The sequence below is a fragment of the Crocodylus siamensis genome, chromosome 7 (genome assembly GCF_052110815.1).
Source record: "Crocodylus siamensis isolate JL-2025a chromosome 7, ASM5211081v1, whole genome shotgun sequence".
Taxonomy (NCBI): Eukaryota; Metazoa; Chordata; order Crocodylia; family Crocodylidae; genus Crocodylus; species Crocodylus siamensis.
Window position 1 is genome coordinate 8880800 of NC_143401.1, and position 26900 is coordinate 8907699.

The 26900-nt window shown below is 49.6% G+C and overlaps 1 protein-coding gene across 3 annotated transcripts in view; it reads left to right on the plus strand.

Annotated features, from left to right (window-relative positions):
- The window catches only part of LOC149859452 (protein argonaute-1), a 44107-nt gene that overhangs the window by 14739 nt on the left and 2468 nt on the right, over window positions 1–26900 (plus strand). For 2 of the 3 annotated variants that reach the window (XM_090056939.1, XM_090056943.1), the window contains exons 2-17: window positions 5159–5342; window positions 6556–6676; window positions 7364–7545; window positions 7979–8115; window positions 8546–8680; window positions 9110–9197; window positions 11007–11154; window positions 11459–11578; window positions 12810–12932; window positions 13889–14022; window positions 15585–15769; window positions 16700–16859; window positions 17809–17899; window positions 23775–23969; window positions 24912–25046; window positions 26006–26107. In XM_090056939.1, coding sequence (XP_089913065.1) covers window positions 5159–5342; window positions 6556–6676; window positions 7364–7545; window positions 7979–8115; window positions 8546–8680; window positions 9110–9197; window positions 11007–11154; window positions 11459–11578; window positions 12810–12932; window positions 13889–14022; window positions 15585–15769; window positions 16700–16859; window positions 17809–17899; window positions 23775–23969; window positions 24912–25046; window positions 26006–26107 — 2240 coding nt within the window. Of the gene's footprint in view, window positions 1–5158; window positions 5352–6555; window positions 6677–7363; window positions 7546–7978; window positions 8116–8545; window positions 8681–9109; window positions 9198–11006; window positions 11155–11458; window positions 11579–12809; window positions 12933–13888; window positions 14023–15584; window positions 15770–16699; window positions 16860–17808; window positions 17900–23774; window positions 23970–24911; window positions 25047–26005; window positions 26108–26900 lie in introns of those variants that run through there. The other variant, XM_090056942.1, reaches the window with a different exon arrangement.

Sequence of the window (26900 nt, forward strand, 5' to 3'; positions counted from 1 at the left end):
TGGATTTAAAACCCAAGACTGACTGTTTGGTGAACAGGAACAAGTTGGGGAGCTGGAGTTTACAGCACCATGAGCTGCAGATCATGGATTGGAGTCAGGGCTTCAGCCAGCTCTCTCCCTGGTTGAGCGCAAGAGCAGTTGATCATCCAGATGGAGAACTCCCATTTTGTCTCACGCAGCATGGTTCTTTACCCCCACACCTGACCAGGCTGAAAAACCCATTGGGGAAGCAGTGGGATGGAAGACCCTATTTGGCAAAGATTTGCCAGGGGAAGGAGCAAGGAAAATACTGGACAGGTGTGAAGGGTCCCTTTTTTTTATCTCAATACTTTACAGTGGCCCTGGACTTCATTTAGAAATTGCCTGTCTGTCCTGGGGGCTTCCTCCTGCTGCTGTTACTGTGACAGCTGGATTTTCTGCAACTAAAACCAGTAGTGAAGTTCCTAGTGACTGCAGCAAAGTCCTTGGCACTGTTCATTTGCAGGAAGGGTCTGAACTCAGGGGTAGGGATTTTATTTATTTTTAAATGTTATTCTTACAGACTTCCCTTTTGTGGGGTCAGGGAGGTTCCCTTCTCATGTCCACTCAGGTTGGACTTGTAATATTTTTTCAACTTTTGACAGCACTTCCTGTGTTTGCTGGTCTCCCCTGTTTGTGCAAGTCTTTCTTACACAGTAACAGTCAAAAGAAATGTTTGCATGAGAGAGAAAGGGAAGTTTATTAGGGCTTAACAATTATCCCATAATCTAGGCATCTCGGAGAGTACAAGCAGTATGAGTGAAAATAATATATATAAAACCATCAGCTCTGCAAGACAGAGCAGACAAATAATCTTGTAGTAAAGAGGAGAGAGAAATTTCCAGTTTTTACCTAAATATTGCCCTCAAGTGGTGGTTGTAACGCCCTGGGAGGATACAAGCCAAAAGTACTTTACCTTCATGACACCTTAGCTGATTCACTGGCCAAACCAGTGTAGCTTGTTTGCTGGATATCAGGTTGGCTGCATCCCTCCAAGAGAGATGCAACAAAACTATGCCCAAGTGTGATCCCGTTCACCAAGCACACCTATGGTTTGTGGCTACAATGGCATGGGCATCCATGTGGGAAAATAAAAAATCCTCAAGATGAGACATTAGCAAAACCTGAGAATGTGAGCAGATTACCAGCTTCCCAGGTGTGCAGACATGAGCTGGGTAGCTGTGGTTTTATCTCCAGAAAATCTATGCCGGTATTTTAATTCATTGTATAAGAAGTCTGATTAATACCTCCTCCTAGCAAGGCAAGCAGTTTTATTAATAGCTGAGGAGAGTTTGGGTTTCTGTGCAGCAGCAGTTGAGATTCACTTGCCCACCTGTAAAAGGAGCTGCTTTGATATAGGCCGTGTGCGCGCACAGCGAATGTGGGGTGAAAAGCAGGTTCTAATCCTGGCTCTCCAGTGGATGCTGTGTCCTTAGGCAAGTTGGATTAAGTTCTCTCTGACACCTGTTCTATCTGTAAACTAGAGATAATGCACACAATGCCTCCTGTCTGTATCTCAAGTGCTGTGTAATATATGCCTTAACTTTTATTTTGAGGTTTGATAGAGCTGAGCAAGCAAGCAGAGACATGGAAAGGGAAGGCTGATGCTGATCTTGCAATCTCTGTGGGCTCTTGGTCCAACTGCCAGAGTGCTCAGCAAAACGCCTGGTGCTATGAAACAATACTAAGAGAGAGCCTCCTTTCTTTTCCCTCGGGTTGGAGCCAGGCTCTGGCCCCCCTGCTCCTGCTTGGTGCTTGTAAATCAGGCCCCTGCCAGGTTCTTAGCAAAGTGGGGCTGGTTGGACTCTGCACTGTTTGCAGGGGACAATAGCTGGTTGCATAGTGGGGGGAGTTGCTTGGGGATTGCTAAAGGGGGGTTTCTCTACCAGGCCTCTGTGGCAGTGAACTCTCTGCAACCTTGCTGGAAAACCAGCCCCACATTCAATCTGTGGCCAGCAGGTAATGCTGAAATGGCCGGCTCTTAAATGAATATTCAGCCTGGAGTTTTGGAAGCTGAAAGTGGATGTACCTGGAGTGAAACATCTCATAGTATTTCTTTTAGCTGTGAAGCACTGCAAATGCTCCATTTTTCTTGAAGCCCATAGAAGGTAGCAACACTCTGTCCCTTGTTCATGCTGTTGTGTGGGGAACAGGGAGGTGTCCCCCTTGGAGGGCAGGAACGGTGCAGAGGAGCTCTTGTGTCTGGCAACTGCTGTGTTAACTCTGGTGCTGTCGCAGCACTTCACCATGCCTGCACTTAATAATGTTGTCCTCCCTATTCCAGTACAGCATTTGCCCCAATCATTTTCCTTCCAGCAGCCCCATCCATTGCATTTTAAGGTATTAAAAAATGATGCACTTATACAGCGGGGAGCGACAATGACTAATTAGCATTTACTACCCCTAACAAATTGCCGCTAGCTGTTTTGTGATGCTCAAAGGATCCGGTCTGCAGTCAGAGGCCCTATTGTACGAGGTGCAGCACAAACACAGTTGAAGCAGTCCCAGTCTTGGATGCAGCTGGTCACACTTCAAGGCTTCACATGAGAGCTGGGGGAGAGCGGCTGTGCTTATGCTTAAGCATAAATCTATTCAGCAGCCTCTGAGATCTTGTCCCCATCTGCTTTCCAGCTGGCAGGAATCCACATCAGACCAATTCCATGCCTTCCTTGTGACTAACTGGCCCCCTCATTGGTTGTCAGTGATGAGCAGCATTGGAGAATGGACCATCCTCTCCCCTGGGGGATGCTGCTCTAGCCTGGGGCCAGGTGGGCGATAACCTATCGGGGGTGGGGGGCAGCCTTACTTCCTCTGCCTCTTCTGGGAAGGGAGGGCTGTTGTGCCGGTGGCTTTCGCTAGCAATGCACCCATCCCTTTGTGTTAAAGGAACCCTTTTGCCAGACCACCTGGACCCAGATGGTTCAGACAGTCCAGCTGTGGCCCAAGGAAAACCAGGGGAGTGGGGAGTGAGAGACTGGCATGCTGTTTTGAGTCCAAATCTGGAAGTCTTGTTCTCCCTCCATCTTGCCCCATCCCATCCTCTTCTGTACGTGATTTGGGGAGGCATTCGTGCTGTTGCTGTAAGGTGATGAAGTTTGCTGCTGTGACTAGACCGCTCATAGACCACTGGTTCCCAACCTTTTTAGACCATGGAGCGGCAAACTGCGGACTGGCAGACTGGGAGTGACCGGCATACTGCAGACTGGCAGCCATACTCAGTATAAAGGGTTTGCTGCTGGTCTGCAGTATGCCGGTCACTTCTGGACTTGTGATCCAGCAGCCAACCCTCCTGCGGACCAGCAGTCTGCTCTGCGCTACCCGGTACTGGGCCGTGCCCTGGGGGTTGGGAACCTCTAGCGTAAACCACTGGCCAGGGAAGCACAAGCATGGATAGAAATCTGTTTGGTTTCAGGCTCTGTTTTGGTGCAGGAAGCCCCATGGCTACCAGATTTGCAGAATGAAGCTGGCCTGCAATGGGATTGAAACTGTTCAGGTGTGACTAATCATAAGCCCAAAGAGCTTTTCCAGCATGTCCTCCTTTCACAGGCGGCTGACCTCTCCAGCAGCAGCCCCCTTGGCAGCGTCATGCTGAGGCCAAGGGCAGGATTTATTGCAGCGCCCTCCTGCGTGGGGTTTACTGATGACATCTCCCCCCACCTTGCTTTGCAAACCATCAAGTGTGTGTGCTTCTCTGCTGCGGCGGGTGGCCTGAGGGTTGACAGGGCCCATATCTATTTATAGTGCTGTCCTTAGGACAAAGAATTCCATTCGTCACGAAGCAGCGCGGGTCATGTTTAACTTGACTGTCACTGCCTAGCAGACGTGTCCTGCCGGCAGGGTGGTGATTGGCTGCCGTTGCATTTTTAGTGGGTGGATGCCATCCTCTGGAATGGGATAGCCGGAGGTGTTCGGGCTGAGAATTTCTGGCTGGGAGTTTGACTGGGGTGGGCGGTAAAAGCCAAGGTCAGCCCTTCCTGGGTGGCAGTTTTTCTGGACACTTGTCTCTAATAATCCAGAGCCTTCCACCTGCCTCATGCCCTTCGGGCTTGTGTGGATGCCGTTGCAATGACCTGTAGGAAGCAGTGGGAGGTTGCATTTACACTTCAAGACCTGGAACGCTCCACGTGCCCAAACTGCTGCGGCAGAGTGGGAGCTTCCTGTAACTCTGGGTACTTGTGTGTAATGTCTGATTTGGTATAGACGTGCGGTGAGGTTGTGCCTTCCTCTGCAACCTGGAGCACAGTCCTCTTCCTAGGCTGTACTGAGCACATACTAACTACTGTATTTCTCTCTGCTGCAGTTGCAAAGCACTGGCAGTGCCCTTGCTCTCTGTGGCCTTGGTGTTTCGAATGTCGTTTCTCGTAGTTGGGAGTGGGAACTTAAAGCATCAGTGTTGGGGATCCCTTTAGTTAACTATTACCTGTGAAGACAAGGGGCTGGAATTGATGGTGTAGGAGGCCCCTTCCTGTCCTTTGCCTCTACATTCCTGTGTGAGGAGTAAGCAAAGACTGATGCGCAAGCTGGAGAAACCAGTAGGAGCTTCTTGACCCCCTTCTAAAGCCAGGGGGAAGGGCAGAAACTACCTTGGCATCCAAAAAAAATCTCTGCCTGCCAGCTTCCCTTGGGAGGTCTGATTAGAGGTCTGTGTTACAGGTGTGCAGTCAGGATCCATGTGTAACTTGGGACAGATGACTTTGCTGCACTTCATGTCTTTCATTTGCAGAATGGGGGCAGTGTCGGCTCTGTAGGCAGTTTGAAGTGGGCAGGGTGCTTGGAGTTGCACGAGTGAAAGGCATAATGGAAGTGTAGCAATGTGTATGGTCATCGAATGCAATATCAGCTAGACTTGGCCCTCGTAGGGATTGGGGATCCTAGAACCTTGGGACCCCTTCCATATCCAGGGGCTCTGATCCTTCTTCCGAAGTTGTAACCAGCTCTTGCGTTGTTGTGACAGAGCAAACCTGTTCAGGTAAGTGCTGCAGGATGGCAGATGGAGGCTGGAAGACAGGAGGACCAGCAGCAAACTGGAAGCCCCATTTTGGATCTCTGCTCTTATCTCCAGAACCTTTGTCTGGCATTCTTGCCTCATGGGGTCTTATGTGATTCTGCCAACTTTCTAATGCTCTCCCTTGCTTCACAGCTGCGGGCGCTTACCTGCCACCCTTACAGCAGGTATTTCAAGCACCACGCCGGCCCGGGATAGGAACCGTCGGGAAGCCCATCAAACTCTTGGCCAACTACTTTGAAGTGGACATTCCCAAGATCGATGTCTATCACTATGAAGTGGATATCAAACCCGACAAATGTCCGCGCAGAGTCAACAGGTAAGGCAAGTATTCGAGGCTTCCACATTCTGTGTCCTTGCCTGGCGCTCTGGTTGAGGTGAAGACCTGCCTTTTCCAGTGGAAAGTGGGAGGGTGATCTCCCTGTGACTTTCTAGCTCAATCCACACTGTAGCCCAACCCATGTGCAACTTGCATTAAGTTTCTTCTGTAATTGCCTGTGCCCAGGTCCCAAGAAACTGCTGGGATTTTTTGCTGAGAGAGCATGGGCCTTAATGTTTCCACAGCAGAACCAACTGTTTTCTAATTCAGTCCCCTATGGCCTGTGGGCCAGGCCATATTTGCATTCACAGGAAAGTCTGAGGGTACCTAAATTTCACCCTATGTATTTTATTCCGCTCTGGCTTATGGTGGATGTGCACTGAACACTGATATCTGCTTTCTGAGCCTATGCTAGAGCCCTGCTGATTTCTACAAGCATGTCTGTCCAGCAGCAACCATGTTCTCTAGGAAAAAAACAGACCAATTACAGCTGAGTTTCTTCTTGGAGTTAGCTAGCGTGTTTGTAGTCCAGCATGCTCTGTGCCCAGGGTTGTGGAATGGAGACAGGACTCCAGATGGCAGGCAAGCAGACCTGTAGCGTCTGTATTTGCCCCCTGTGCTGATGGCACAGGAGATGCTGGACTCTGACACAGTCCCTTGGAGCAGCTGCGCTATTTTGGCAGATGTCCCAGACATAAAAATAGCAAGTTCCAGACCTTGGGCCAGTGTGAGGCTTTGACCCCCAGCAGTATATTTAAAAGCTGATCTTGGGAGGTCAGCAAGCAGATGCTGCTGCCTTTGCCTGGCCTTTTGGCAGCTTGTCTGCACAGGGACACCAGTACTGTTCCCTGCCTTGCTGGCATGCTGCTTGGGGCTTCTGCCAACTTGTGAGTGTGCAGGTGCCCATTCCCACATACTTTGTAAACTAGTTATACCATAGCTGATTTAACAAGGTACTGGCAAGGCAAGCATTTGTTTGTCTGAGGGACCTCCTGTCCTGGCAGGATTTTCCGTAGCTGGGCTATAGGCAGCAACCAGATCTCAAGACCACTTTGGTGTAATAGTTTTTGCAGGGTGGGCAGGTGGGCGGGTTTGTGACCTGCTCTTTTCTAAGAGACTAAGCTGTTGGCAAAATAAATTTTCCAGTTAGCTTTTTCTTTCTCTTCTCTTTTTTTTTTTTTTTCCTTTCTCGTGCTCCTGCTTTTCTCTGTAGGGAGGTGGTGGAATATATGGTACAACACTTCAAACCTCAGATCTTCGGTGACCGCAAGCCAGTATACGATGGGAAGAAAAACATTTACACTGTCACTGCTTTGCCCATTGGAAATGAACGGGTGAGAGCTGGGCGCGGGAGCCTGTGGATGGTGTCCTGGTGGCAGCAGAGAGGAAGGGGGGTGAATCTCTACTTGCTTCCTGAAAATACAAGTGTAGAAAGATACAATGTCAAGGCTTAGAAGCCTGTGAAACCTGAATAGAGGAAGCTTGGGGGTATTGGGAACACACTGGCCATGCTGCAGCTGAAGAGCTTGTGGTTGCGTAAAGCACACCCATGTCTGTGTAGACTCTAAGCCTAAGTGGGGAAAGAAAGGGATTAGATCTTTTCTATTTAGTCTGTGTCACAAGGGAAGTGTCATTATCGCCATCTTGCTGTTGGGGACACCTGAGCACAGGGTACAGTGCGCCCTGTCAGGCTGGGCTCTTTGTGAACATGCAGCGAGAGACACTTCCTTGATGACACTGGGGGCATGAGGGGGCAATACCAGAAGCAGAAACGGTTCAGGGACCTGCCCATGTCCATCCAAGAGGTCAGTGGCAGGACTAGGACTAGGACCCAGGGCACTACTTGCTGTGGCTGTGCTGGGCCGTGCTGCCATTCCTCCATGCACCCTATCCACGTGGAAAGCCCCAGACCCCAATGGGGGAATGGAGTGGGTTTTACAGTGGTGTGGGGGCTTGTCAGGCTGCAGCCTGGCTAGCAGCTTCATAGTGACTTGAAATACTCTTGTTCCCTCTTGGCTCAGGTTGACTTTGAGGTAACGATTCCAGGAGAAGGCAAGGACAGGATCTTTAAGGTTTCCATAAAGTGGATGGCAATCGTGAGCTGGCGGATGCTGCATGAAGCCCTAGTGAGCGGGCAGATCCCCGTCCCTCTGGAATCGGTCCAGGCACTAGATGTGGCCATGCGCCATCTGGCTTCAATGAGGTAACCTGCTCCCCAAATTACGTGGGGTGGGCAGTGTTTGGAGCAAGAGTGACTGAGTCCAATGGTGAAGAAGGCTAGCAGAAGTAGGACTCCATACGGAGAGATGTCCGGGGTGCACTTATGGGATTTCTGGGGCAGACAAGGTCACATTTGATAGTTGGGATTTTGCTGACTTGACAGCTGCCGAATGAGCCAGTGATTCACATGGGTTTGATAGTGGTGAAGTAGCTCTCCTGTACTGCTTTGGAGAATCGTCACCCTGTGCTCTGAGAAGTGTGTCAGATACATTTATAGCTGCTCCTTGTGCACTTTCTTTCTTGTAGTTTAAGCAAGAGAGCCTCTTCAAATGATTCCTGCTGTCCTGGAAGCTGCCTTGTTCCCTGCTTCTGGCATAGGTTTTATGATTCAAAGCATCATTTCTTCTGACTTGCAGGTACACTCCTGTGGGCCGCTCCTTTTTCTCTCCTCCGGAAGGTTACTACCACCCCCTTGGTGGGGGCAGGGAGGTTTGGTTTGGATTCCATCAGTCCGTCAGGCCTGCCATGTGGAAGATGATGCTCAACATTGACGGTAACTTGCTTTTACTGTCAGCAGAACCCAGTGCCACTTCATAACTCCCTCTTCCTGTTCAGATGCATCAGTGATGATAGCCCACAGAGGCAATGCTGTAGAGCTCCAGGTTCTTCTTCCTGCAGAGGTGGGGTTTACTTCTAGGTGCTGGGTGATAAAAGTGTTTGCATTGAGCCTGCACCAACAAATCCAAGCTAGGGTTGTTGTACAGTACCTGGCATGATAGGGCCCCCCTCCTGACTGAATGGTGCATGGAGGGTGTATAGGCCCTCAAGACTTGGGACAGTAGAAGCCAAGCACAACATAGCAGTTAAAGAGTGTGTTTGAGGACCTGCCCTTAAGCAGGAGGGCTTGCTGTGTTGGCTTCTGGTAGGTCTTTTACTCCACAGAGGGATGGGAGAGAAGTCTTAGTGTCTTGACTTCCTTGCAGTGTCGGCAACGGCTTTCTACAAAGCCCAGCCTGTGATTGAGTTCATGTGCGAAGTGCTGGACATCCGGAACATTGACGAGCAGCCGAAGCCCCTGACAGATTCACAGAGGGTGCGCTTCACTAAGGAGATAAAAGGTAACAAGATGGGACAGCACTGGGGACCAGTTTGCACCCTGCGAGTGAGTGGGTAGTGAAATGGCCCCAGAGAGAGAGTGACTTGTTTAAAGGGGCTGTATGATAAAATCTCTGGCCTGAGGCATGAGAGATTGTGGATCTAATCCAAGCTCCTCTATAAATTCTGTGGAACCTTGGGCAAGGCAGTTAATCCCTTCCTGCCTGTAGGTGTGATGCATAGGCATGCCTTGAATTTAATTCTTAGCATTCTAGCACCTTCCTAACTGGTCAGCACATGCTTGCTTCCTAGGGTTGGATTTTTGCACTTGTGTTCAGTCTGCAGAGGGCTAATTAAAGCATGTGTAATGTAGAAGGGATTTGAGCGGAAATTAACTCTGTGCACAGCCGCTCCCCGTATTTACCAGAGACTTTTTCTATCTCTTGCATCAGGTTTGAAAGTAGAGGTGACCCACTGTGGACAGATGAAGAGGAAATACCGTGTGTGTAACGTTACCAGGCGACCAGCCAGTCACCAAACGTAAGGCGGGTGGGAAGATGCCTTTGGAAAAATCTCTAAGCTCTTCTCCTCGTTATTTAGCAGCTGCTGGCCATGTCATTGAGATACAGAAGGAAAACTCTGACATGTGACAGGCAAAGGAGCTGCATAGTTCTATTGCTCCCCAGATGCTCCACACAGGGTGGCTTGCCTGTCTGCATGTAACGTGCTATACATGATGAGAGATGGGTGCTGGTGAAAGGCATGCTACGAGCTGTCCATGCTTGTACCTCCCTACATTTGGTTTTCTTCTCAACTCAAAAACAGTGTTATGCAGAACAGGAGGCTTGAATCCTGTTAAATTCCCATGTGCAACTCTGCAGGCGTGTTAGGGGTGTTGCACACAAGTAGAGATAATGTCTCCCCTCCAGAGCTGCTTCAGGACTTGCCAGTACAGCTGGGCTCTGTAGAGTCTGTGAATTGTAGCAGTGGTGGAGTCCATAGAACACTGGGTGTGGAATTGGCTCATGAATAGGCTGTGGTTGGAGGGGGCTCCTGCGTCAGTCTCTGGCGACTATTTGCCTAAATGTGCATTGCATTAGGGCAGCACTTGGATCATTGCTTTTTCAGCATATCTTGTCCTGTAGTTAGAGCTGGGCTTAAAGGAAGTTTGCCTTTTTTGAGTAGTGCCACTGAGTTGTTGGGGTTGGGTTTTTTGGGGGGGAGTGGGGGCTTGAACGATCAACAATTATTTTTGAAAACCACATTATTTTGGTTGTTGCCATACACAAAATGGACACAATGAAAGAAAGCCTTGGGGGAAAAAACTCTTTCCCTCCCAGTATTTCTCTTCATTTGACCAGCCCTAATTATTGCATCAATGCCATTAAGCTTCATCTGACTTCCCCATAGAGCTGTCTGCTGTGTTGGTAAAAATGACATGTAAAACATTGGGAAGAACAGATCCAGGGCAAGGCAGCATCCTTTTGGAAGGGCTGCAGTTCCCCAGCAAATCTCCCCCATGCTCCTCTCTTCAGCTTTGCAAATCCCTCTGGATGTGAGCCACGTTGGCTTGAGGTTCCTTCTGTGCGTGGTCCAGGACGCAATACAAGAGGCTTTACTCCCCCACCCAGCACTCTGTTCCCAGTCAGCTTCTCTGTTCCTTTTGAATCTGCAGTTTGGTCCCTTTCATTTGAACCTTTGACCCAGAGAGCATGGGCCAGTGCTGGAAAACGTGCTGCCTGCACAAGGGATTCACAGCATGTCTGGTGTCCTAATTCTGGTCCTGTTGAGAATATTGGGGCAATTTTGAGTTCTCCTGAAACCCTTTATGGAGCTGGGGAACAGCTAGCACTAATGGAGCAAGGAAGTTGCACATTCCTGTCCTCCAGTGAGATGGCATTTCTTGATGCCATCTCTTGGCAGCAGGAGTTCAGGTTTCAGTGGTTTCCATGTGCTACAGTCCCCCTTTCTGGTCTCTCTTGTGATTAGTGCCCTGTTGCAAGCAGAAATAAATTCATCTGTCTCTGAACCCAGCTGTGCTGCTGCAAAGGACAGCTGAGCAAATGCAATCCCCTGTAACTGGCCGTATTTCCGTGTCCTGTGCCAAGGTGTCCCATAGTGGAAGATTTGGCCTGTTTTTAACATGGCTGGTGAGAGGAGCATGTGGGCTGCAAATCTCAATGCAAACCCAGGGTCAGATTATGCCTACGCTAACTTGCATAAGTGTCACCTCTTGCCGTCTGGCTGACTCCTTTGTCATTGCTGTCAGGAAGCTGTTGGGCTTCAGAAATATGTAAGGTTTCTTATCTGACTGGGTGCAGCCTTAGCAGTTTTTTCCCCCTCCTCCAGGTTCCCCCTGCAGCTGGAGAGTGGCCAGACTGTGGAGTGCACAGTGGCTCAGTACTTCAAGCAGAAATACAACCTGCAGCTGAAATACCCCCACCTACCATGTCTGCAGGTCGGCCAGGAACAGAAGCATACGTACCTGCCCCTGGAGGTGAGTGCCAGTCCTGCATCCTGGGCCTGAGGCTCTCCTGTGGCCTCTTAGCTGAGGCTGAAAACAGGGGGGGATCAGTTCACAGTCACTGCAGCTTGGAAAAGGTTTTGGAAGGTGGCATTAGGCCTTGAGGCCAACTGGATCTGCTGCTTAAGCTTGAAGGGCCCAGCTGTTACTTGGGGCTGTAGCAAGGATCATTTTGCTCTCTCAGCCACATGGGGTGGGTGTAGGTTATGTGGTTCTGCTGCCCAGTGGGTTTCTAACATGCTGCTGTGTTTGCTGTCTCCTGTTCTCCACCTTACAGGTGTGTAACATTGTGGCAGGCCAGCGCTGCATCAAGAAGCTAACAGACAATCAGACGTCAACCATGATAAAGGCAACAGCAAGGTCTGCCCCGGACAGGCAAGAGGAAATCAGCCGCCTGGTATGTAGCACCTGTCCCTGGCCTCTTCTGGGAGGGGCTGTGTGGGGAGAAAAAGGAGCTTTCATCCAGAGGACTAAGAGAGTCCTCTGGGGGATGGGTATCAGCTAATATGGGTGACAGAATAGGCACACTATGGCTGTGAACACCTGCAACCTAAACTGTTTTTGAATGGGGACTTGTATGCTCCAGAGTGACTTCAGCTGTTGCCATTTAACTGTTACATCTGTCTGCTCCTATAGCAGTGTAAGTGAGCTACATTTGCTGTAATTTTAACCCTGAACGTAACCCTGAATTATCTTATACTGATATACCTTGAGTCTTTTCATGCAGTCTTGCTGAGCTTGTTCCTGGCTGTCTCAAAGCTGGCCACCCGAAGTGTCCTCAACAACCATAAAATATTCAAAAGGAATTAGTGGCACATAGTCTGCTTCCTCTAGTAATATGCAATGAATGTAGAGAGGAAATCTGTCTGAATGTAAACTTGCACTAAATAAAGCCAAGTCTGAGTGACCATGGAAACTATACGTGGTGCAGGGACCTGATTCAGGACTTGTCACTGATGGACTCAAACCAGAAGAAACTAGAGCTAAGAAGTGAATGGAAGGTTTGAAAGCTGCAGGAATAGTGTTCATTCTTGCTGGCCATCTTGGAGGCAGGCTGCTGAAAGCAGTGGTCAGGATGCTATAATGCTGGAAGGGTTGCTTGACTCTTGGGGAAAGAAAACACATCAGGGAACTGAAGAGCATTTAGTGTAGCTGGCTTATGGTGAGGAATCAGGTTATGGCCCATTACTCTAAGATATGATTCCAGAATCCGGTGAGTACTTGATATTCCTGCTGGGGCTTTTAATGTCAGTTTTCTGCCAGGCTGAACCTCTCCTGTGAAGCCTTAACTTCTATTCTGTATTGCACTGGGATGAATACAAAGTTAGTTCCACTGGGGTCAGCACTGAGCAGATTTTTTCCCCTTTGTTTTCAAATCCTTGCCAGAGACTTTAGTTCTAGAGCATTAGAGCGGCTTTTGCTTTCCTCTCCTTGTTCAACAGTGTCATCTCTGAGCAACAGCCTTGTCTTTGCTCAGGCCACTCTTGGTGAGATCAGTTTGGTCAGTTTTGAGTATATGCGTAGGTGCCTCTCTGTCCTGCTCTCCCAAGAGGGGTTAAGTAGTTAACTCTCAGGATCTGAACTGGTGTCTCTCTTAATCCTTCCTCCTGGCCTTTTCTTCTCCCCAGATGAAAAATGCCAGTTACAACCTAGATCCGTACATACAGGAGTTTGGGATAAAGGTGAAGGATGACATGACGGAGGTGACCGGGAGGGTCCTTCCTGCGCCAATCCTGCAGTATGGAGGACGGGTAAGCAGGGGGCACCTTGACATGGACACATGTTTGTCCATCTCAAGACCATTGGGAAGTCCTTTTGTCACAATTTGGAGTCTGGAAAACTCACTGCTTTGGGGACTGATGTGTGGTGTGTTAAGAACAGAAGCAAACCGTCTAATCTTTACACTGGGGTTTCAAGGTTGGGATTTTCAAAGCAGCCTTGGATAGTTACAGCAGCAAATCCATTTGCAAATCCCGGCCTCACCATCAGGGATATATTGAAGTACAAGTAGAGCTTAATCATGTTCTCCTCCCTTCCCTTCCTTTTTAAATGAAGGCTTCTCCCAAATCAAGCCCAAAACGTGCTTTAATCAAAGCCACAGGTGGCTTTATGGATGAATTCTTTGGCCTTTCCCCACTGCAGATCCAGTTCTAAAATCTGGAGCTTATCCGTGTGTTGATCCCTGCCCCTTGGTTTCCTCCAACCCATTGTATGTGGGTCTCAGAACCTTTTGAGACCAAGAGGTAATCATCACACAAGGCTACTCAGCAGTCAGACAGGAATGACCTCAGGCCACATTCAGTCCAAACTAGGTTTGACTCACTCGTGGAAGAGGGAAAATGCCCTTTCCGGCTTCCAAGCCTCTGATCATCCAGTTCCAAAAGCCTATGAAGAGCTGGGAGATTTTTGCAGTTGAGTGGTTCTTCTTTGACCAAGGCACGTAGCTTGCTGCCGGGGGCAGCCTTTGTGACTTGGTCACTGGAAAGGTTTTTCTCTAAGTTCTTTCCTGGCCTTAACCATAGTGGGATCGAGCTGTTCCCATCACTCTACGGGCGGCCATGTTGCTATGTTCTTTCCCATGCCAGGGTGGCAGGCTTGGAGAAGCCACAGGTTGCCTTTTCTATTGGGCAGAGTGCACCTCAGATCTGGGTTTGTGGTGCCAGCTGTCTGTCAGTGACATGACTCCTTCTGGATGCTTGCCTTGCAGAACCGGGCGATCGCCACTCCCAACCAGGGCGTGTGGGATATGCGCGGGAAGCAGTTCTACAACGGCATTGAGATCAAAGTGTGGGCCATCGCATGCTTTGCCCCTCAGAAGCAGTGTCGAGAAGAGGTGCTGAAGTAAGGAGCTGGGAGTGGCAGTGGGGAGGGAGAAGCCAGAGCAGGATTCAGGGTGCCCAGATGCTTGAATAAAGCAACTTCTCAAAGAGCCACCTGGCTTTTCTCAACACCCTGCTCCTCTTTTAGTAGCTGGAAGCTTTTAGATTTAAACTTCTCTACTTGTACTCCTCACAGTTTGACAGTCAGCTTTTGTCACCTTCTGTCTGGCAAATGGGAATGTCTTGCCTGGTTTCAGGCTTACCTTGGAATTCATTGCAGCCCCTGGGTTTCCCTTCTGCCCCCTCCAACACCTTCTAAACTTGTCTGGTCTCTGGAGAGCCTCCTGCTGTGTCTGCCTTATTAAGGAAGATTCAACCTTGGTGGTCTGCTCTGTGCTGTGGAATATGAAGCAACAGGGCTGTTTCTGCCTTCATCTAAGGGTAGAAGGGTTCTTTAAAAAGGCAGAGTATATTTCCACCCCTCCTGCTGTCCTGAGCATTTAAACCTTTGGGGGTGCATCATCCATGATGCTGTTTAGGTATGGGCAGGGGTGCACTGGCAATGTGTTGTAACCCTCCAGAGCTGGCTGCTTATTTGGCATGTCTCTAGAAGCCCAAACACGGACTGTCAGCTTCTGAACTCTTGTCCTCTGGGAAGGCTTGAAAATTCCTGGGTTCTGTCCCCAGTAAACAATCTGGTAAGACTGAGAAATGATAGTTGGCCTTGTGTCTGGCAGTGCTGCTGGTGACTTGGGGTTGTACTGGGGACCAATCCTCCCTGTGAATTCCCACATGAATCCGGCGCCAAAGCTTGCTGGTCTTATTTCCTTGCATATTGGTCACTGCCTTAATCTGCACTTAAACTCTTGGTGCAGCATTGAGCTGTAGACATGCTATGGCCACTGGCTACAATAGTTGGGACAGTTGTGAACAGATTTAATGGAGTCGTTGGGATGCTTAAGGTGATGCTGATAAAAGGGAGGTTGTCATTATGTGACCTCAAAAAGTCAGGGCAACATAACAGAGCCAGCTGGAGCTGGTGGGCTATGGGGCTTCTTGCTGGGATGTTTGAAGCAAATCAAAAACTTAACATTACACAACAGTCTGACTGCATGCATGTGCTGAACACTTAATGTCTGAAGCTCAGAACACTTAATGTCTGAAGCTCGGTGATAGGTGAATGATTTGCTTCACCTCTGGCAAAATTATGGGACTCTAGCAGCCCAGATCAGTTTTATAGAGTGATCTTACTCAAGAGAACTCATTCACCTGTTAGAACAAATTACTAGCTGGGCAGGCAAGGAGACCTTTGCTGGACTGGAGCCATTCAGCCAGCAATGGTTTGTTCCAGCCATTCTGCACTTGGCCCCTAAGCATGCTGAGTGCAGGACTGGGATGAGGTACCCTTTCCCTTTTCCATCTCTCTTGGGTTTGCTGGTTCCTATAAAAACTACAGGTCAACTAGAGCAAGGGGAGTGAAATGGGCTCCTTTTCCACCCTGTGCTGCAGTGTGCCAGCTCCGACGGTGTAGGTTTGAGGAAGAATTTGCTCAGGGACTGACTTGTGCTTTCTGTTCTGGTACAGGAACTTCACAGACCAGCTGCGCAAGATATCCAAGGATGCGGGGATGCCAATCCAGGGACAGCCATGCTTCTGTAAATACGCCCAGGGCGCGGACAGTGTGGAGCCCATGTTCCGACACCTCAAAAACACCTACTCAGGGCTCCAGCTCATCATTGTTATCCTACCAGGGAAAACACCGGTGTATGGTATGTCTGTGAGGGACACCCCGGGGTAGGGGATGGATTACAAGAAATGCTTGTAGTCTCTACAGTGCCATCGTGCAAGCGGCTCCTCCTATGGCACTCCCCTTCCAGTTTGAGGACTGATTTACATTGAATGTTCTGCAGTGAGTCCTGTCTCATCCCCTATAGCCAGGATGGTGGATAACATTTCACCTTTAAATAGCAATATTTTTCGTGTTGAAAGAGGATTCCAGTGAAAATAACTTTTTGTTGGGACTGAACTGCATCCCACCCCCGGCAGCATTTGTTTCCCAGACGGGTCTGTGTACTGGCTTTGAGAGAGCTTATCTAGGCACATGTGGATTCTTCATCACTTGAAGCCTTTAAATCTAAAATTAGATGGCTCCTTTCTCCAAAAGATGCTGCAGTTAAACCAGAAGCCATGGCCTTGCTGCAGAAATCACTGTGGGGGGGAGGCGGGTGGAGAGGTCTCTAGCCTGGGCTAATACCGGAGATCAGGTTTGGTCTCTTTCAGCCCTAGACTTTTGTGCAACTATACTCACAAGCCCTGGGCTCATTAACAGATCAGAACTAGACTCAAACTTTCAGCACCCAGAGGTTGAAATGCAATAAATAAAGTCGTGGTCAAATACGTGGAAAGGTGAAAGCCAGGGGTGAAGGGAGATGTGTGGTTTTCACCTTGCATCCAGGACCTCTGTCTTCTACATACGTGAGGTCCCAGCTTAATAATGAGGTGGCTGAAGAATAATTGTACCTGATTTATAGATGGGTAAGCCAATTGCCTGGAGCCCCTGGCAGCTGAGTCTGGGAATAAAACCCAGGAATCCTGGTGCCAGAATCCCCTTCCTCTTCTAGCTGTCCACAGTCTCCCTTTAATATCCATTTATGCAAAGCTGTTGTTGGAGGCTATTCATGCTTTGTCTCTGCCCACAGCGGAGGTAAAGCGTGTGGGGGACACACTCCTGGGGATGGCCACACAGTGCGTTCAGGTCAAGAACGTAGTGAAGACCTCTCCACAGACCCTCTCTAATCTCTGCCTCAAGATCAATGTCAAGTTGGGTGGAATCAACAACATCCTTGTGCCTCATCAGCGGTACGTACAAGTCCCTTGTCAGAAGCGTGGCACATTCTTCCTGTGTTCCTTCAGGCTTTCACTTGCTTTAAGGGCCCTGTATCCCAACTCTTCTGCCGTGGTAGAGCAGGGCACAGCCCTGAAGGTGTGCTCCCGCTGGAGAGTGCCACTGGGCTTTCTCTTCCCAACCCCTGCAGCCCTGGGATGTCAGAATCAAGCTGGGATGTCCACTAGAGTTCACTTGCGAAGGGCAAGTCTCAGCACTTTCTTGAGCTAGTTCTAGCTTGGGAAGGGTAAACGGAAACTCTCTTCTCTGTAGATCAAGAGCCCTGCCTCTAGAATAGTTCCTTCACAGTGGCTTGTTCAGGAAACCCAGAGAACAGATGCAGAAGGCTGGTGTAAACTCTTCCAGAAAGGAACTGACACAACTGGTTCTGTATTTCCCCCTTGGTCACTAAACTTAATGTATATAGTAGGTTGAGATTAAACCCAAGTACTTCCTTCCATGCAGTTGGAGTGGGCGGTAAGAGAGAGCCTACATACTTAGCTCTACACTGTGCATAAAGCTAAGCACATGTCTAAGCTCTTGCTAGGTAGGGGCCTAAATGTCTGGTTGGGGTCTGCAGCAGCATTCCTTTTTGGCTTTGGGTATCTGGTGAGCAGGTATCTGGCACCAAACTGGTAAGAAACATGGTTTCACAAAAGACTCCCTCAAAGCCCTGAGGCTGGGTGGCTGTGAGAGGTGGGATGGAGTTTGTTGTACCTTGAGCAAAGGCAAATGTAGGCTCTAAGAGGAGGGGGAGGCTGAAACCTTTCTCTTGTTTAGTTGTCACATCTAGGCAAGTCTGAGTGGAGGGGGATTCTCTAGTACACTCTGTCACTTCATCTCCATCAGTGTCTGGGAATGGCTAATGCCAGTGCAGTTTGACTCTAAACCAGAGCCTCTCTGCTGTCTCTTCTTTCCAACCAGCTCAGCCGTCTTTCAGCAGCCAGTGATCTTCCTCGGAGCTGATGTCACTCACCCGCCAGCAGGAGATGGGAAGAAGCCTTCCATCACAGCTGTGAGTTCCCTTCTGGCCCGTGGGAGCTAGGTGGCGTTGCCATCTCTAGCTGCCTTTTGGAGAGGGGTGGGCGTGCCTCACTGGCTAGGGACAAGGAGCATGGGGCAACGGACAAGGGGCCATTTGTATTGGTTGTGTGGGGGGGGAGGGGCAAGTCTCACTTTCCTCGAACTGGGGTTTACCCAAATACAGCAACTCAGGGAATCTTGGAGCTACTGGGCTACACTTACCACTTGAAGCCCTTGCAGCCAAGCTAGGACTGTCCCTGGAGTGCTGGCTTCAGCCCTCTGAGCTTCCCCAGGGCTGCAGGTGCTGGGCTGATTTCTCCTCTTCAGAAGCCAGGAAGCTGGAGGGGGCTTGAGGAGTGAATTCTGGCAGCCACCAGCAGGTGGGGCCTGAGTGACATGCAACAGGGACCCATGTAAAACCCCAGTACTCTGTTGAAAGCCTCAGGCTGATGCTCCTTCCACTGTAGCCTGGGCCAAGGGGGAAGTATTGCCCATGCGCTGACCAGAGCTGCTTGTAGGTGTGGTGCAAGCACTCACCTGTGCTGTTGAGGACCACTGTGGACCTCCGTGCTTTTGCTGAGGCGTGCGTAGGCGAGTGGTATGGACAGTGACTTGTTCTGTGGCTTGGATGTGGGTACAAGACCTCTCCAGTTTTGGGGTGTGATGGGTGCTGCTGTTAACCACCAGGTGGCAAATTCTGGCTCTCAGCTGGATCTGAGGTCAGGGACAGTGCACCTTGCTCATCTTTTGCCCAGCAGCCTAGTGTCTGCAGTTTGGTCTACGGTTAGACCATTGGAATTGATCCATCCAGCCTTATGCAGATCTTGCAAAGCGAGGTCTCCAGGTGTTTCCCAAGATGGCTTTTTATTGGGAGTACCCCGTGGTTTTGTGTTTGACATGCAGAGCCCACTTCTCCCTGGGAAAGGGATCTGTGTGGGTAAGCCCTTTGTGGTAGGGAGTTTGTCCTATTGATTGCCTTGTCCATGAAATGGCCTAGCCCTGTGACCAGATGGAAGAACACCTGCTACTGAATCCCTAATACTGTTTATTGTGCACCTGGGCTCTCTGTGGAGACCTGCTGTTCAGGTGTGAGCCAGGCCAGACCCTGCATAACTATCTTGTGAGGAAAGAGATCAGCTTAAACTGCAGCCAAGTGGGAAGACAGTTCTTACACAGGGGGAGTAGAAAGCATGTTGTACTCCTCCTGCATGCCCATGACCCAGGGTATTAAAGTGCCTAGAATGAAGCTTGATCTTGAACACAACCAGAACATGAATGCCTTTTCTGCCATGCTGGATACCTTTGCTAGGCTGAGGCATCAGAGTACAAGGGGAAGGTGATGGGGAAGCCTGACTGTATGGCAGCTTACAACTTGCTTGGGATTTTAACACGATACCATGTGTTTTGTCTACCTTAAGGAAGATATTGGGGCCTGGCAGGAGCAATAGAGTATGTTAGCAGAGTCCTTATTAAACCCTGAGTGTCACAGGATTCACAGCACAAGTTTTCCTTGGCATGCACACACATTGTCTGAGTAGTTACTCCTCAGTCTGAAAGGGACAGGCAGTGCTGTGGGCTTCTCCTCTGTGGGCGAGACAACTGTAGCCTGTCTGACCTGGGTGTTTTATGGCTTTTGCAATTACTGACAACATCTTTCAAGTGGTTTTGTTTTCCACGTGATTGAGGAACCTCTTAAGAAATGCTTTCTGCAAATGTACATCTAGGGAGAGAGTTTGTCAATGAAATATTAAATTTTAAATGAAACTTCAGTGAGATTTTGCAAAACCTTTAAGGCAATGAAAATTTGTCTGCAGTAGAGATGAATCCCAGCGAGAACTTGTGTGTCAATTCAGCGTGCTTTTCTGGTGGCATGTATAGCAGCATTAGGGGCCGTGGAGTCTAGCTGTGCTGATTTTACCTTCGTAGGTGGATTGGGGCAGGAGGAACAGCATCAGCAATCTTTTGACTTCTAAAAGCATATGAGGTATTAATGAAGTGGGTAAAAAATGCCATTTGATTAAGCACCTGGTAGGGTTTTTAGCCTGAAGCAGCAGGGGAGCTCTAGTTTGTGGTTTAATCCCAAGTTTAGTGCCCTTTTGAAATCAGCAAGATTTTTATGTCTCGCTTCAGGGAGCCCAGGATTTGGGTTGTAGAGAACTAGCTACTACACATGTGTTATTTAAAATACCTTGCATTCATGCTCTTTGCTATGTGCAGAGGGAAGACAGCCTGGACCAATTCCCAATCATGGCAGCCCTGAGCATTTGGAAGCCATGAGTCAGGGCCCAGATGAGTCATGAGGTCTTAAATATAAACTTGGGGCTCTTTATTTGTGCTTGGGTTTTTGCATGAATGACCTATGCCCCCAGCATCTGGCGCGGAATGGCAGGTGCAGGAGCGCAGCAGTGGGGAGTGAGGGGATCCTGCAGATGCTACCAGCACTGTTGGCGGTGGCGAGCGCCAACCAGGGGTCAGCAACCACCCGCAGGCACTGCTGGCAGCAGTGGCGGTAGCCCATGGGGATTGCTGACCACCCACGGATGCTGGGGGGCGGCAGTGACTGCCCTCAGGCACTGCAGACAGTGTCACACTCAGGGGGTACATGTGCACCCTCTACACGTTGCCTCTGGGTGTTTGAGCTTTGGGGGGCCATGTTTCCAAGTCTCTCTCCACCATCCAAACTACTAGGGATTTAACTTTTTATTTAAAATGAAAGATTTGATTCTTGTGTCGCCATGTGATCCCTGGATGCTAGGACCAAGCCTTATCATTTTTGTGATATTTTTTTTAATCTCAAGTTTTGGCAACATCATTCAGGCAGTGCCTCAAACCTGGAGTAGGCTGGTGCACTGAGACAGCATGACCCCCAAAGCTTACTGAAATGGTGAGAAATGCTCTTTTAAGGACCAGTCAGGCCCTTAAAGAGCAGTATATTAAACGTAAGGAGGAACTCAAAGGCGTGGTAGGCAGTCTGGGTGTTGCTGACATGTAATACAGTCCCAGAGGATTTAGCCTCCTGTGCTGGATGTGCAGTAACAGTACTTTGTTCTTTCACAGCACCATGCCTCAAGCACCCTGGGGAGGCAGCTCTCATCCCTGCTTCAAAGATCTCTCCCAGAGTGGCATATTTCTCATACTTGGCACACTGGTATCCTTGTTTCCTAGTAGGAAAAAAAAATGAGGCTCACTGCAACTTGTCCAGCATCACCAAGGCAAAGAGTGACAGATCTAAGACTGGGACCCAGGAGTCCTGGCCTCTGGCTCTGCTGCTAAAGATGCCTTTTGACAGCATTGAATCTATTTCAGTTTGCAGAAGCTTTCTAAAAGGGAGCACAGACAGACAGGCAGGCTTTGCTACACATGCTGCCTGTGATCCACTCTCCTTGGATAACCCCAACTGCTCCAGTTAGAGTTCTCTCTTGGCTGGAAGGGGGAGGAGAACCTGGAGCGAGCTCTGGAGGTTCCTCTGATTTTGGCTGTTTCAGACAAGAGTTGGGGTGGTAGGCCCAAAACCAACTGAGCCCTTGCAGGGAACAAATGTGCCACTCGCAGCTTCTCTCCTTTATGCTAGTTGCGCTCCGGCTCAGAGCGCCTCTCCAGTACAGCATTGTAGCACTGTCTACAGTTGTCTGGAACTGTGAACATCTCTCCAATGGCAGCTTCTTGGCAGTGGCCACTCCAACTGCTGACCTGTACCTGAGGCAGCTATGGGGCCATGAAGAGGGGAAGTTGGCTCTTCAGCTGGGAAGTGACGATACGGAAGCTGCTTGCTCTTGATGGGTGGAAGAAATATTCCAGTTCCTTCATGGACACGACTTGCCACCATGTCCCTTTCTGAACCCCAGGGCAGGTTTGTTCCATAGTATCTGGTGACTCATGTTCTCTGCACAGCATCACAGCTGAGCAAGCTGCTCAGGCCCTTGCCCCTGACCCTTCCAGGCTCCAGTCTCTCTGAATACCCAATGGTTTCTTTGTGGGCCCTTGGGAGGATTGCTCTCTAGCAACCACAAGAAGCATGGGGCTACTCTACCCTTGTCCTTTCCTTAGGAACCTGAAGAGTAGTGGGGGCAGATGTCCAAAGAGGTGATCCTCCCCCTCTATGCGGCACTGGTCAGGCCGCAGCTGGAGTACTGCGTCCAGTTCTGGGTGCCGCACTTCAAGAGGGATGTGGACAGCATGGAGAGGGTCCAGAGGAGGCCACTCGCATGGTCAGGGGACAGCAGGGCAGGTCCTATGAGGAGAGGCTATGGGACCTGAACCTGTTCAGCCTCCGAAAGAGAAGGCTGAGGGGAGATCTAGTGGCCTGTTATAAGCTAGTCAGGGGGGTCAGCAGGCATTTGGGCGGGGGGAGTCCCTGTTCCCCTGAGCATTGCCAGGAGTGACGAGGAATAATGGTCACAAGCTGGCAGAGGGTAGATTTAGGCTAGATATCAGGAAGCGCTACTTCACGGTCAGGGTGGCTAGGATCTGGAACCAACTTCCAAGAGAAGTGGTGCAGGCTCCTACCCTGGGGGGTTTTAAGAGGAGATTAGATGAACACCTTGCTGGGGTTGTTTGTCCTCGGTAGTCTTTCCTGCCATGGCAGGGGGTCGGACTAGATGATCTGCTCAGGTCCCTTCTGACCCTAGAAACTATGTCCCAGTTTCCCAGGAGGCACCACACTTCTCTGTTTGCCTGGTTTTGTTCAAGACACTTTGTCAATGGGGAGCAGAACTAGGGGTGAAATGCAGCTGGCAGAGGTTTTATTTTTTAATTTGCCAAGTAAGAGTTGCCTGCTGGGTGGAAGTGTGTTTCTTGCTCTTTCCTATGTGGCTTAAATACTGCCATGTGGTCTGGATACCTAGTGATGACCTGAGGTGAGAACCTAGCTAGAGGAAAGCACTGAGACATTTGTTAAACAGGCACTTAAGCATGGACAGCTGCAGCAGCTTTGCATAGAGAATACAGGTTTGTGTTGTCTGGACATAACTCTCCTTTTGGCTCAGTGGTATAATAATAATCAGTCTGGTACAGCTCCTTCCATCTGTGAACAAGCCCCTTACAGAAGCACGTGACATTCCACAAGTGGTGAAACAGAGGTGGCGCTTCTGATATAACCTACAACGGCATGGACAAGAGCAGCCGTTCATGATTTCTTGGCTGCATGTAGCAGGGGTGATAGAGCGGGGAAGGAAGAGATGAGGGTGGCAGCAATGATGTTGCCAATTTAGCATCATGTTGGTGGTTCTGTGCTCTTTTTTCAGGAGGGGGCATGGTGGTTGTTGCTGATGCATTAAAAAGGAAGGTGATTGAAAGGGCAAGTACTTTTGTAGACAGGCATTATAGGAACTGATCAACACTGTTCCATGCTTACTTATATTAATACCACTTCAGAGCCCTCTACAGCGCTATCAGGATCCACGTGTCTGCAACAAGGAGGTGACTTTTTGAGACGGTCCAAAATCACCTTGGGATTGGCAGCAGAGCTTGGGGTGGAGGGTCTAGATCTCCTGTGTCCTAGTCCCACACTGTCCCACAGGCAGTAATGCCTTTAAAGAAAATAGGTGCTTTGCAGTCCTGCCCTGTGGCAAAAGGGAGGGAGGTAGCAGTGGCCTGGCTGTCCCAGTAGTGCTACACAAGCCAGCAAAGAGGAGACGGCAGCAGTTAGCGTTTCCTTTTGGACCTTGATTCTCTGCAGTCCCTGCTTTTTTTTTTTTTTTAATCCTGTATCTCCTGAGCTCTTTGAGAAGAAAGGGGCATGGTGCTTCAGCTAAGAGGCTTGGTTGTTGATGTCTCTGTTTGCAGCTGCACAGCAAAACTAATCTGTCATCCCCTGCCATTTCTTCTGTAACTCCTGAGTGTGGCCCACTTCCTTTCTGTCACTATAGGTTGTGGGCAGCATGGATGCCCACCCAAGCCGTTACTGTGCCACCGTGCGTGTGCAGCGACCGCGACAGGAGATTATTGAGGACTTGTCATACATGGTGAGGGAACTTCTTATCCAGTTCTACAAGTCCACCCGCTTCAAGCCCACCAGGATCATCTTCTATCGGGATGGGGTTCCTGAGGGGCAGCTCCCACAGGTAAGGAAACCACTGGCCCTCTGCTGTCCCTTGCTCACACATGGTCAGAGGAGGTAAGATCAAGGATCCAAAATCACCTCCTCTGGATGTTTGAGTTTACAGTTGGCTCTGTTATGTGTGCAGTGTAACTCTTGAATGCAGGGAATGGCAGAGGTAATTCTCTGGGTTAGAGCTAGCCATAATATTGGGTCACTTTCTTATCAGCACCTCTGTTCAGGTTGCAATCAAAAAGCTGCTTTGTGCAATCCCCAGGGGAGGCAAGTGGCCCGGGTAGCTTTTCAGAGAAGAACAAACACAGGTTGGGCTGAAACTGGGTAAGTGGCTTTGGGCCACCCAAAGATGGATTTACTTTGACAGCCCCAAGTACAAATGGTCCTCAGTGATGGGTCACATCTGCCAGAAGGGGAGGGATCTGCATCTGTCTCTTCCCATCTGGCACATTCTTTTCTAGAGGTAGCAAATGCTGCCAGGTGCACTGGGGCCTGAGATCATCCTCATCACAGCACCTACGCTCAGAGGTGAGAACTGTGCTGCCCATGCATAGGGGTGGCTCTGCAACTGATGGCTGAACTACAATAGAAACATCCTGAGACTGGGTTTGACAAATGAGACCTGGAAGTGCCCTGGTAGCTGTCAGTTTGGTAGTTAACAGCTTATCATGTTTGCTTTTAAGAGGAGGGGAAACCATCATGAAATAGCTGTACTTCTTCATGCACATGATGAGGAGTTTGTGATACTTGGTTGTAAGGCAGCACAGTTTCTAGATCCAACTGCATTTAGAGAAACTTGGCACACTTGAAGCCAGCCCAATAGTGTATGGTCCATGTACAGCTGTCTCCCTGTTTGACTGGCTCAAACAGTGTCTGGGTGTGGTGAGGGGGACAACACAGACCCTCTGGTAAAGAGGCAGTGCACTCTCATTCAGTCCACTGTTGTCTCTAGATTCTTCACTACGAGCTTCTGGCAATCCGGGATGCCTGCATCAAACTGGAAAAGGATTATCAGCCTGGCATCACCTACATAGTTGTCCAGAAACGGCACCACACCCGCCTTTTCTGTGCAGACAAGAACGAGAGGGTGAGAGCTTCCAAATGTGTGGGTAGGAGGGTGTTTAATCTTGGGGTCTGGGGGATTTGACTGGTCTTCCAGGAGAGGCCCTTGGCCTACCTGAGTAGCATACATAGTGCCAGCAAATGGAAGCAATCCTTTCAGGGATGAGATCATGTACAACAGAGATCTCACTGCCTGTTGTGCCAGCTTGAGAAATCCAGGCAGTTGCTGGCTTGTGTTTTGCGTTCCTAGGCAGTGTTTAAAGGGCACCTGTGAGACTGAAAATACGAGTGTTTCTCTACCTGGGAAATTGCATGTAGATTCAGATGGAGAGTATGGGGGGAGGCAGCTTGGGGAGTGGGGGTAGTGTGTAAGCACAGCTTTTTGAGCAGAGCGTGTGTGTGCGTGTGCGCACACCAGTTTCTTTTCTTGGTTCTCAGACCCACCACATGCTGGTGCCTGAGTTCTGAACCCGGCCATTTGGGGTGATACCCAGCGTGCTGCTATTGTACCCAACTCGATGGGCAGATCCGTCCTAGCACTGGCCCCATTTGAGGGCACATATGTAACCTTGGAAGTAAAGGCTTAATTGGCCTCGGAATCAGAAGCAGTGTGGTTGTATCCGTGGCACAGGTGCATGACCCAATGTAAACGCTCTGCAGGTGGCCTTGAATGTTTTAGTTCTTTAAAGCCCATCCAGGCAGGGGAGGGTTGTAGACATCTCTGAAGAGCAAGTACCCCATGTGTGGCTGCTACAAGAAAGCTTCTGTCTGTGGCCTCCTTCAAAGGAGTGGACCCTGCAGCTGAGGCGTATATGGCTCTAACTGAACGGAGCAGTTACACTGTGGACTTGAAGGCTTGGAGTTCCTTTTTTGGTACAAAGCAAGGTGTGGGATTCTCTGCGAAGGAGGGGGTGAGGTATACAGCACTGCAGCCAAGGCAACCAGACAATGGAGTGCTTGCATCTCTGTTATTAATCTCTGCAGATTGGCAAGAGTGGCAACATCCCGGCAGGAACAACTGTGGATACCAACATCACCCACCCATTTGAATTCGACTTCTACCTTTGCAGTCATGCAGGCATTCAGGTACCGTGTCCCATAGCCCTCGGGGTGAAGCTGTCCAGCTTCCTTCCCTTGTTGGTGGAAGTTGCAAGTGGTGTTGGTGTGCTGCCTTCCCAGAGTCTTGGCCAGAATCCAGCGTGGGGAGCTCTGCATAGGTTCCTGTGGTTCCATTCGAGTGCAGTGTTTGTTCTTTCTTCTTCCTCTGGATGACTGAGCAGCATTGCTGTGGTGCTGTTGTTGCTCCCCAAGCTTTGAAGAAGCTGCTTTTCAGCCGTGGGGAGGGGGATTTCCTTGCCCCTTCTGGAAGATTTGGTTTAGGTTTGAGAGGGGAATGTGTGCTAGGCAGGAAGAGATGCTCGGTTCATAACTGTTTAGCTTTGACATTTTGTGGCCTTCTGGGTCTGTTTGTCCCTGGTGGCTAGCGGACAGTGCACTGGCTTGCTGTAACCTGTAATGTCTAAGTTTCCTTTTCCCCGGGTCCCTGAAAATGATACCTTCTCTTAGTGAGTCCTTTGTTTTGGGCTGGCTGTCTTCAAAAAAACAAAACAAAACAAAACAAAAAAAGAGGAGTCCAGTTGTCCTCATCTCACCTAGTTTCTGTGCTGTGTGGGCTGAATCATGTCCTCAGACTTCCTGCTGGCATCCCTCACTGTCAGAAGGGATCTGGAAATCTTTCCGTTGTATTGATTCTTAGCACAGAGCTGCCATCAGTTGACTCCACAGCTGTTGAGGGGGCTGAGGTTTTTCGGAAACTGCCCTGGCAGATGAGGGCGACAGCATCTTATCTGATTTGCAGCTGCTTCCTGCATTTAGACTT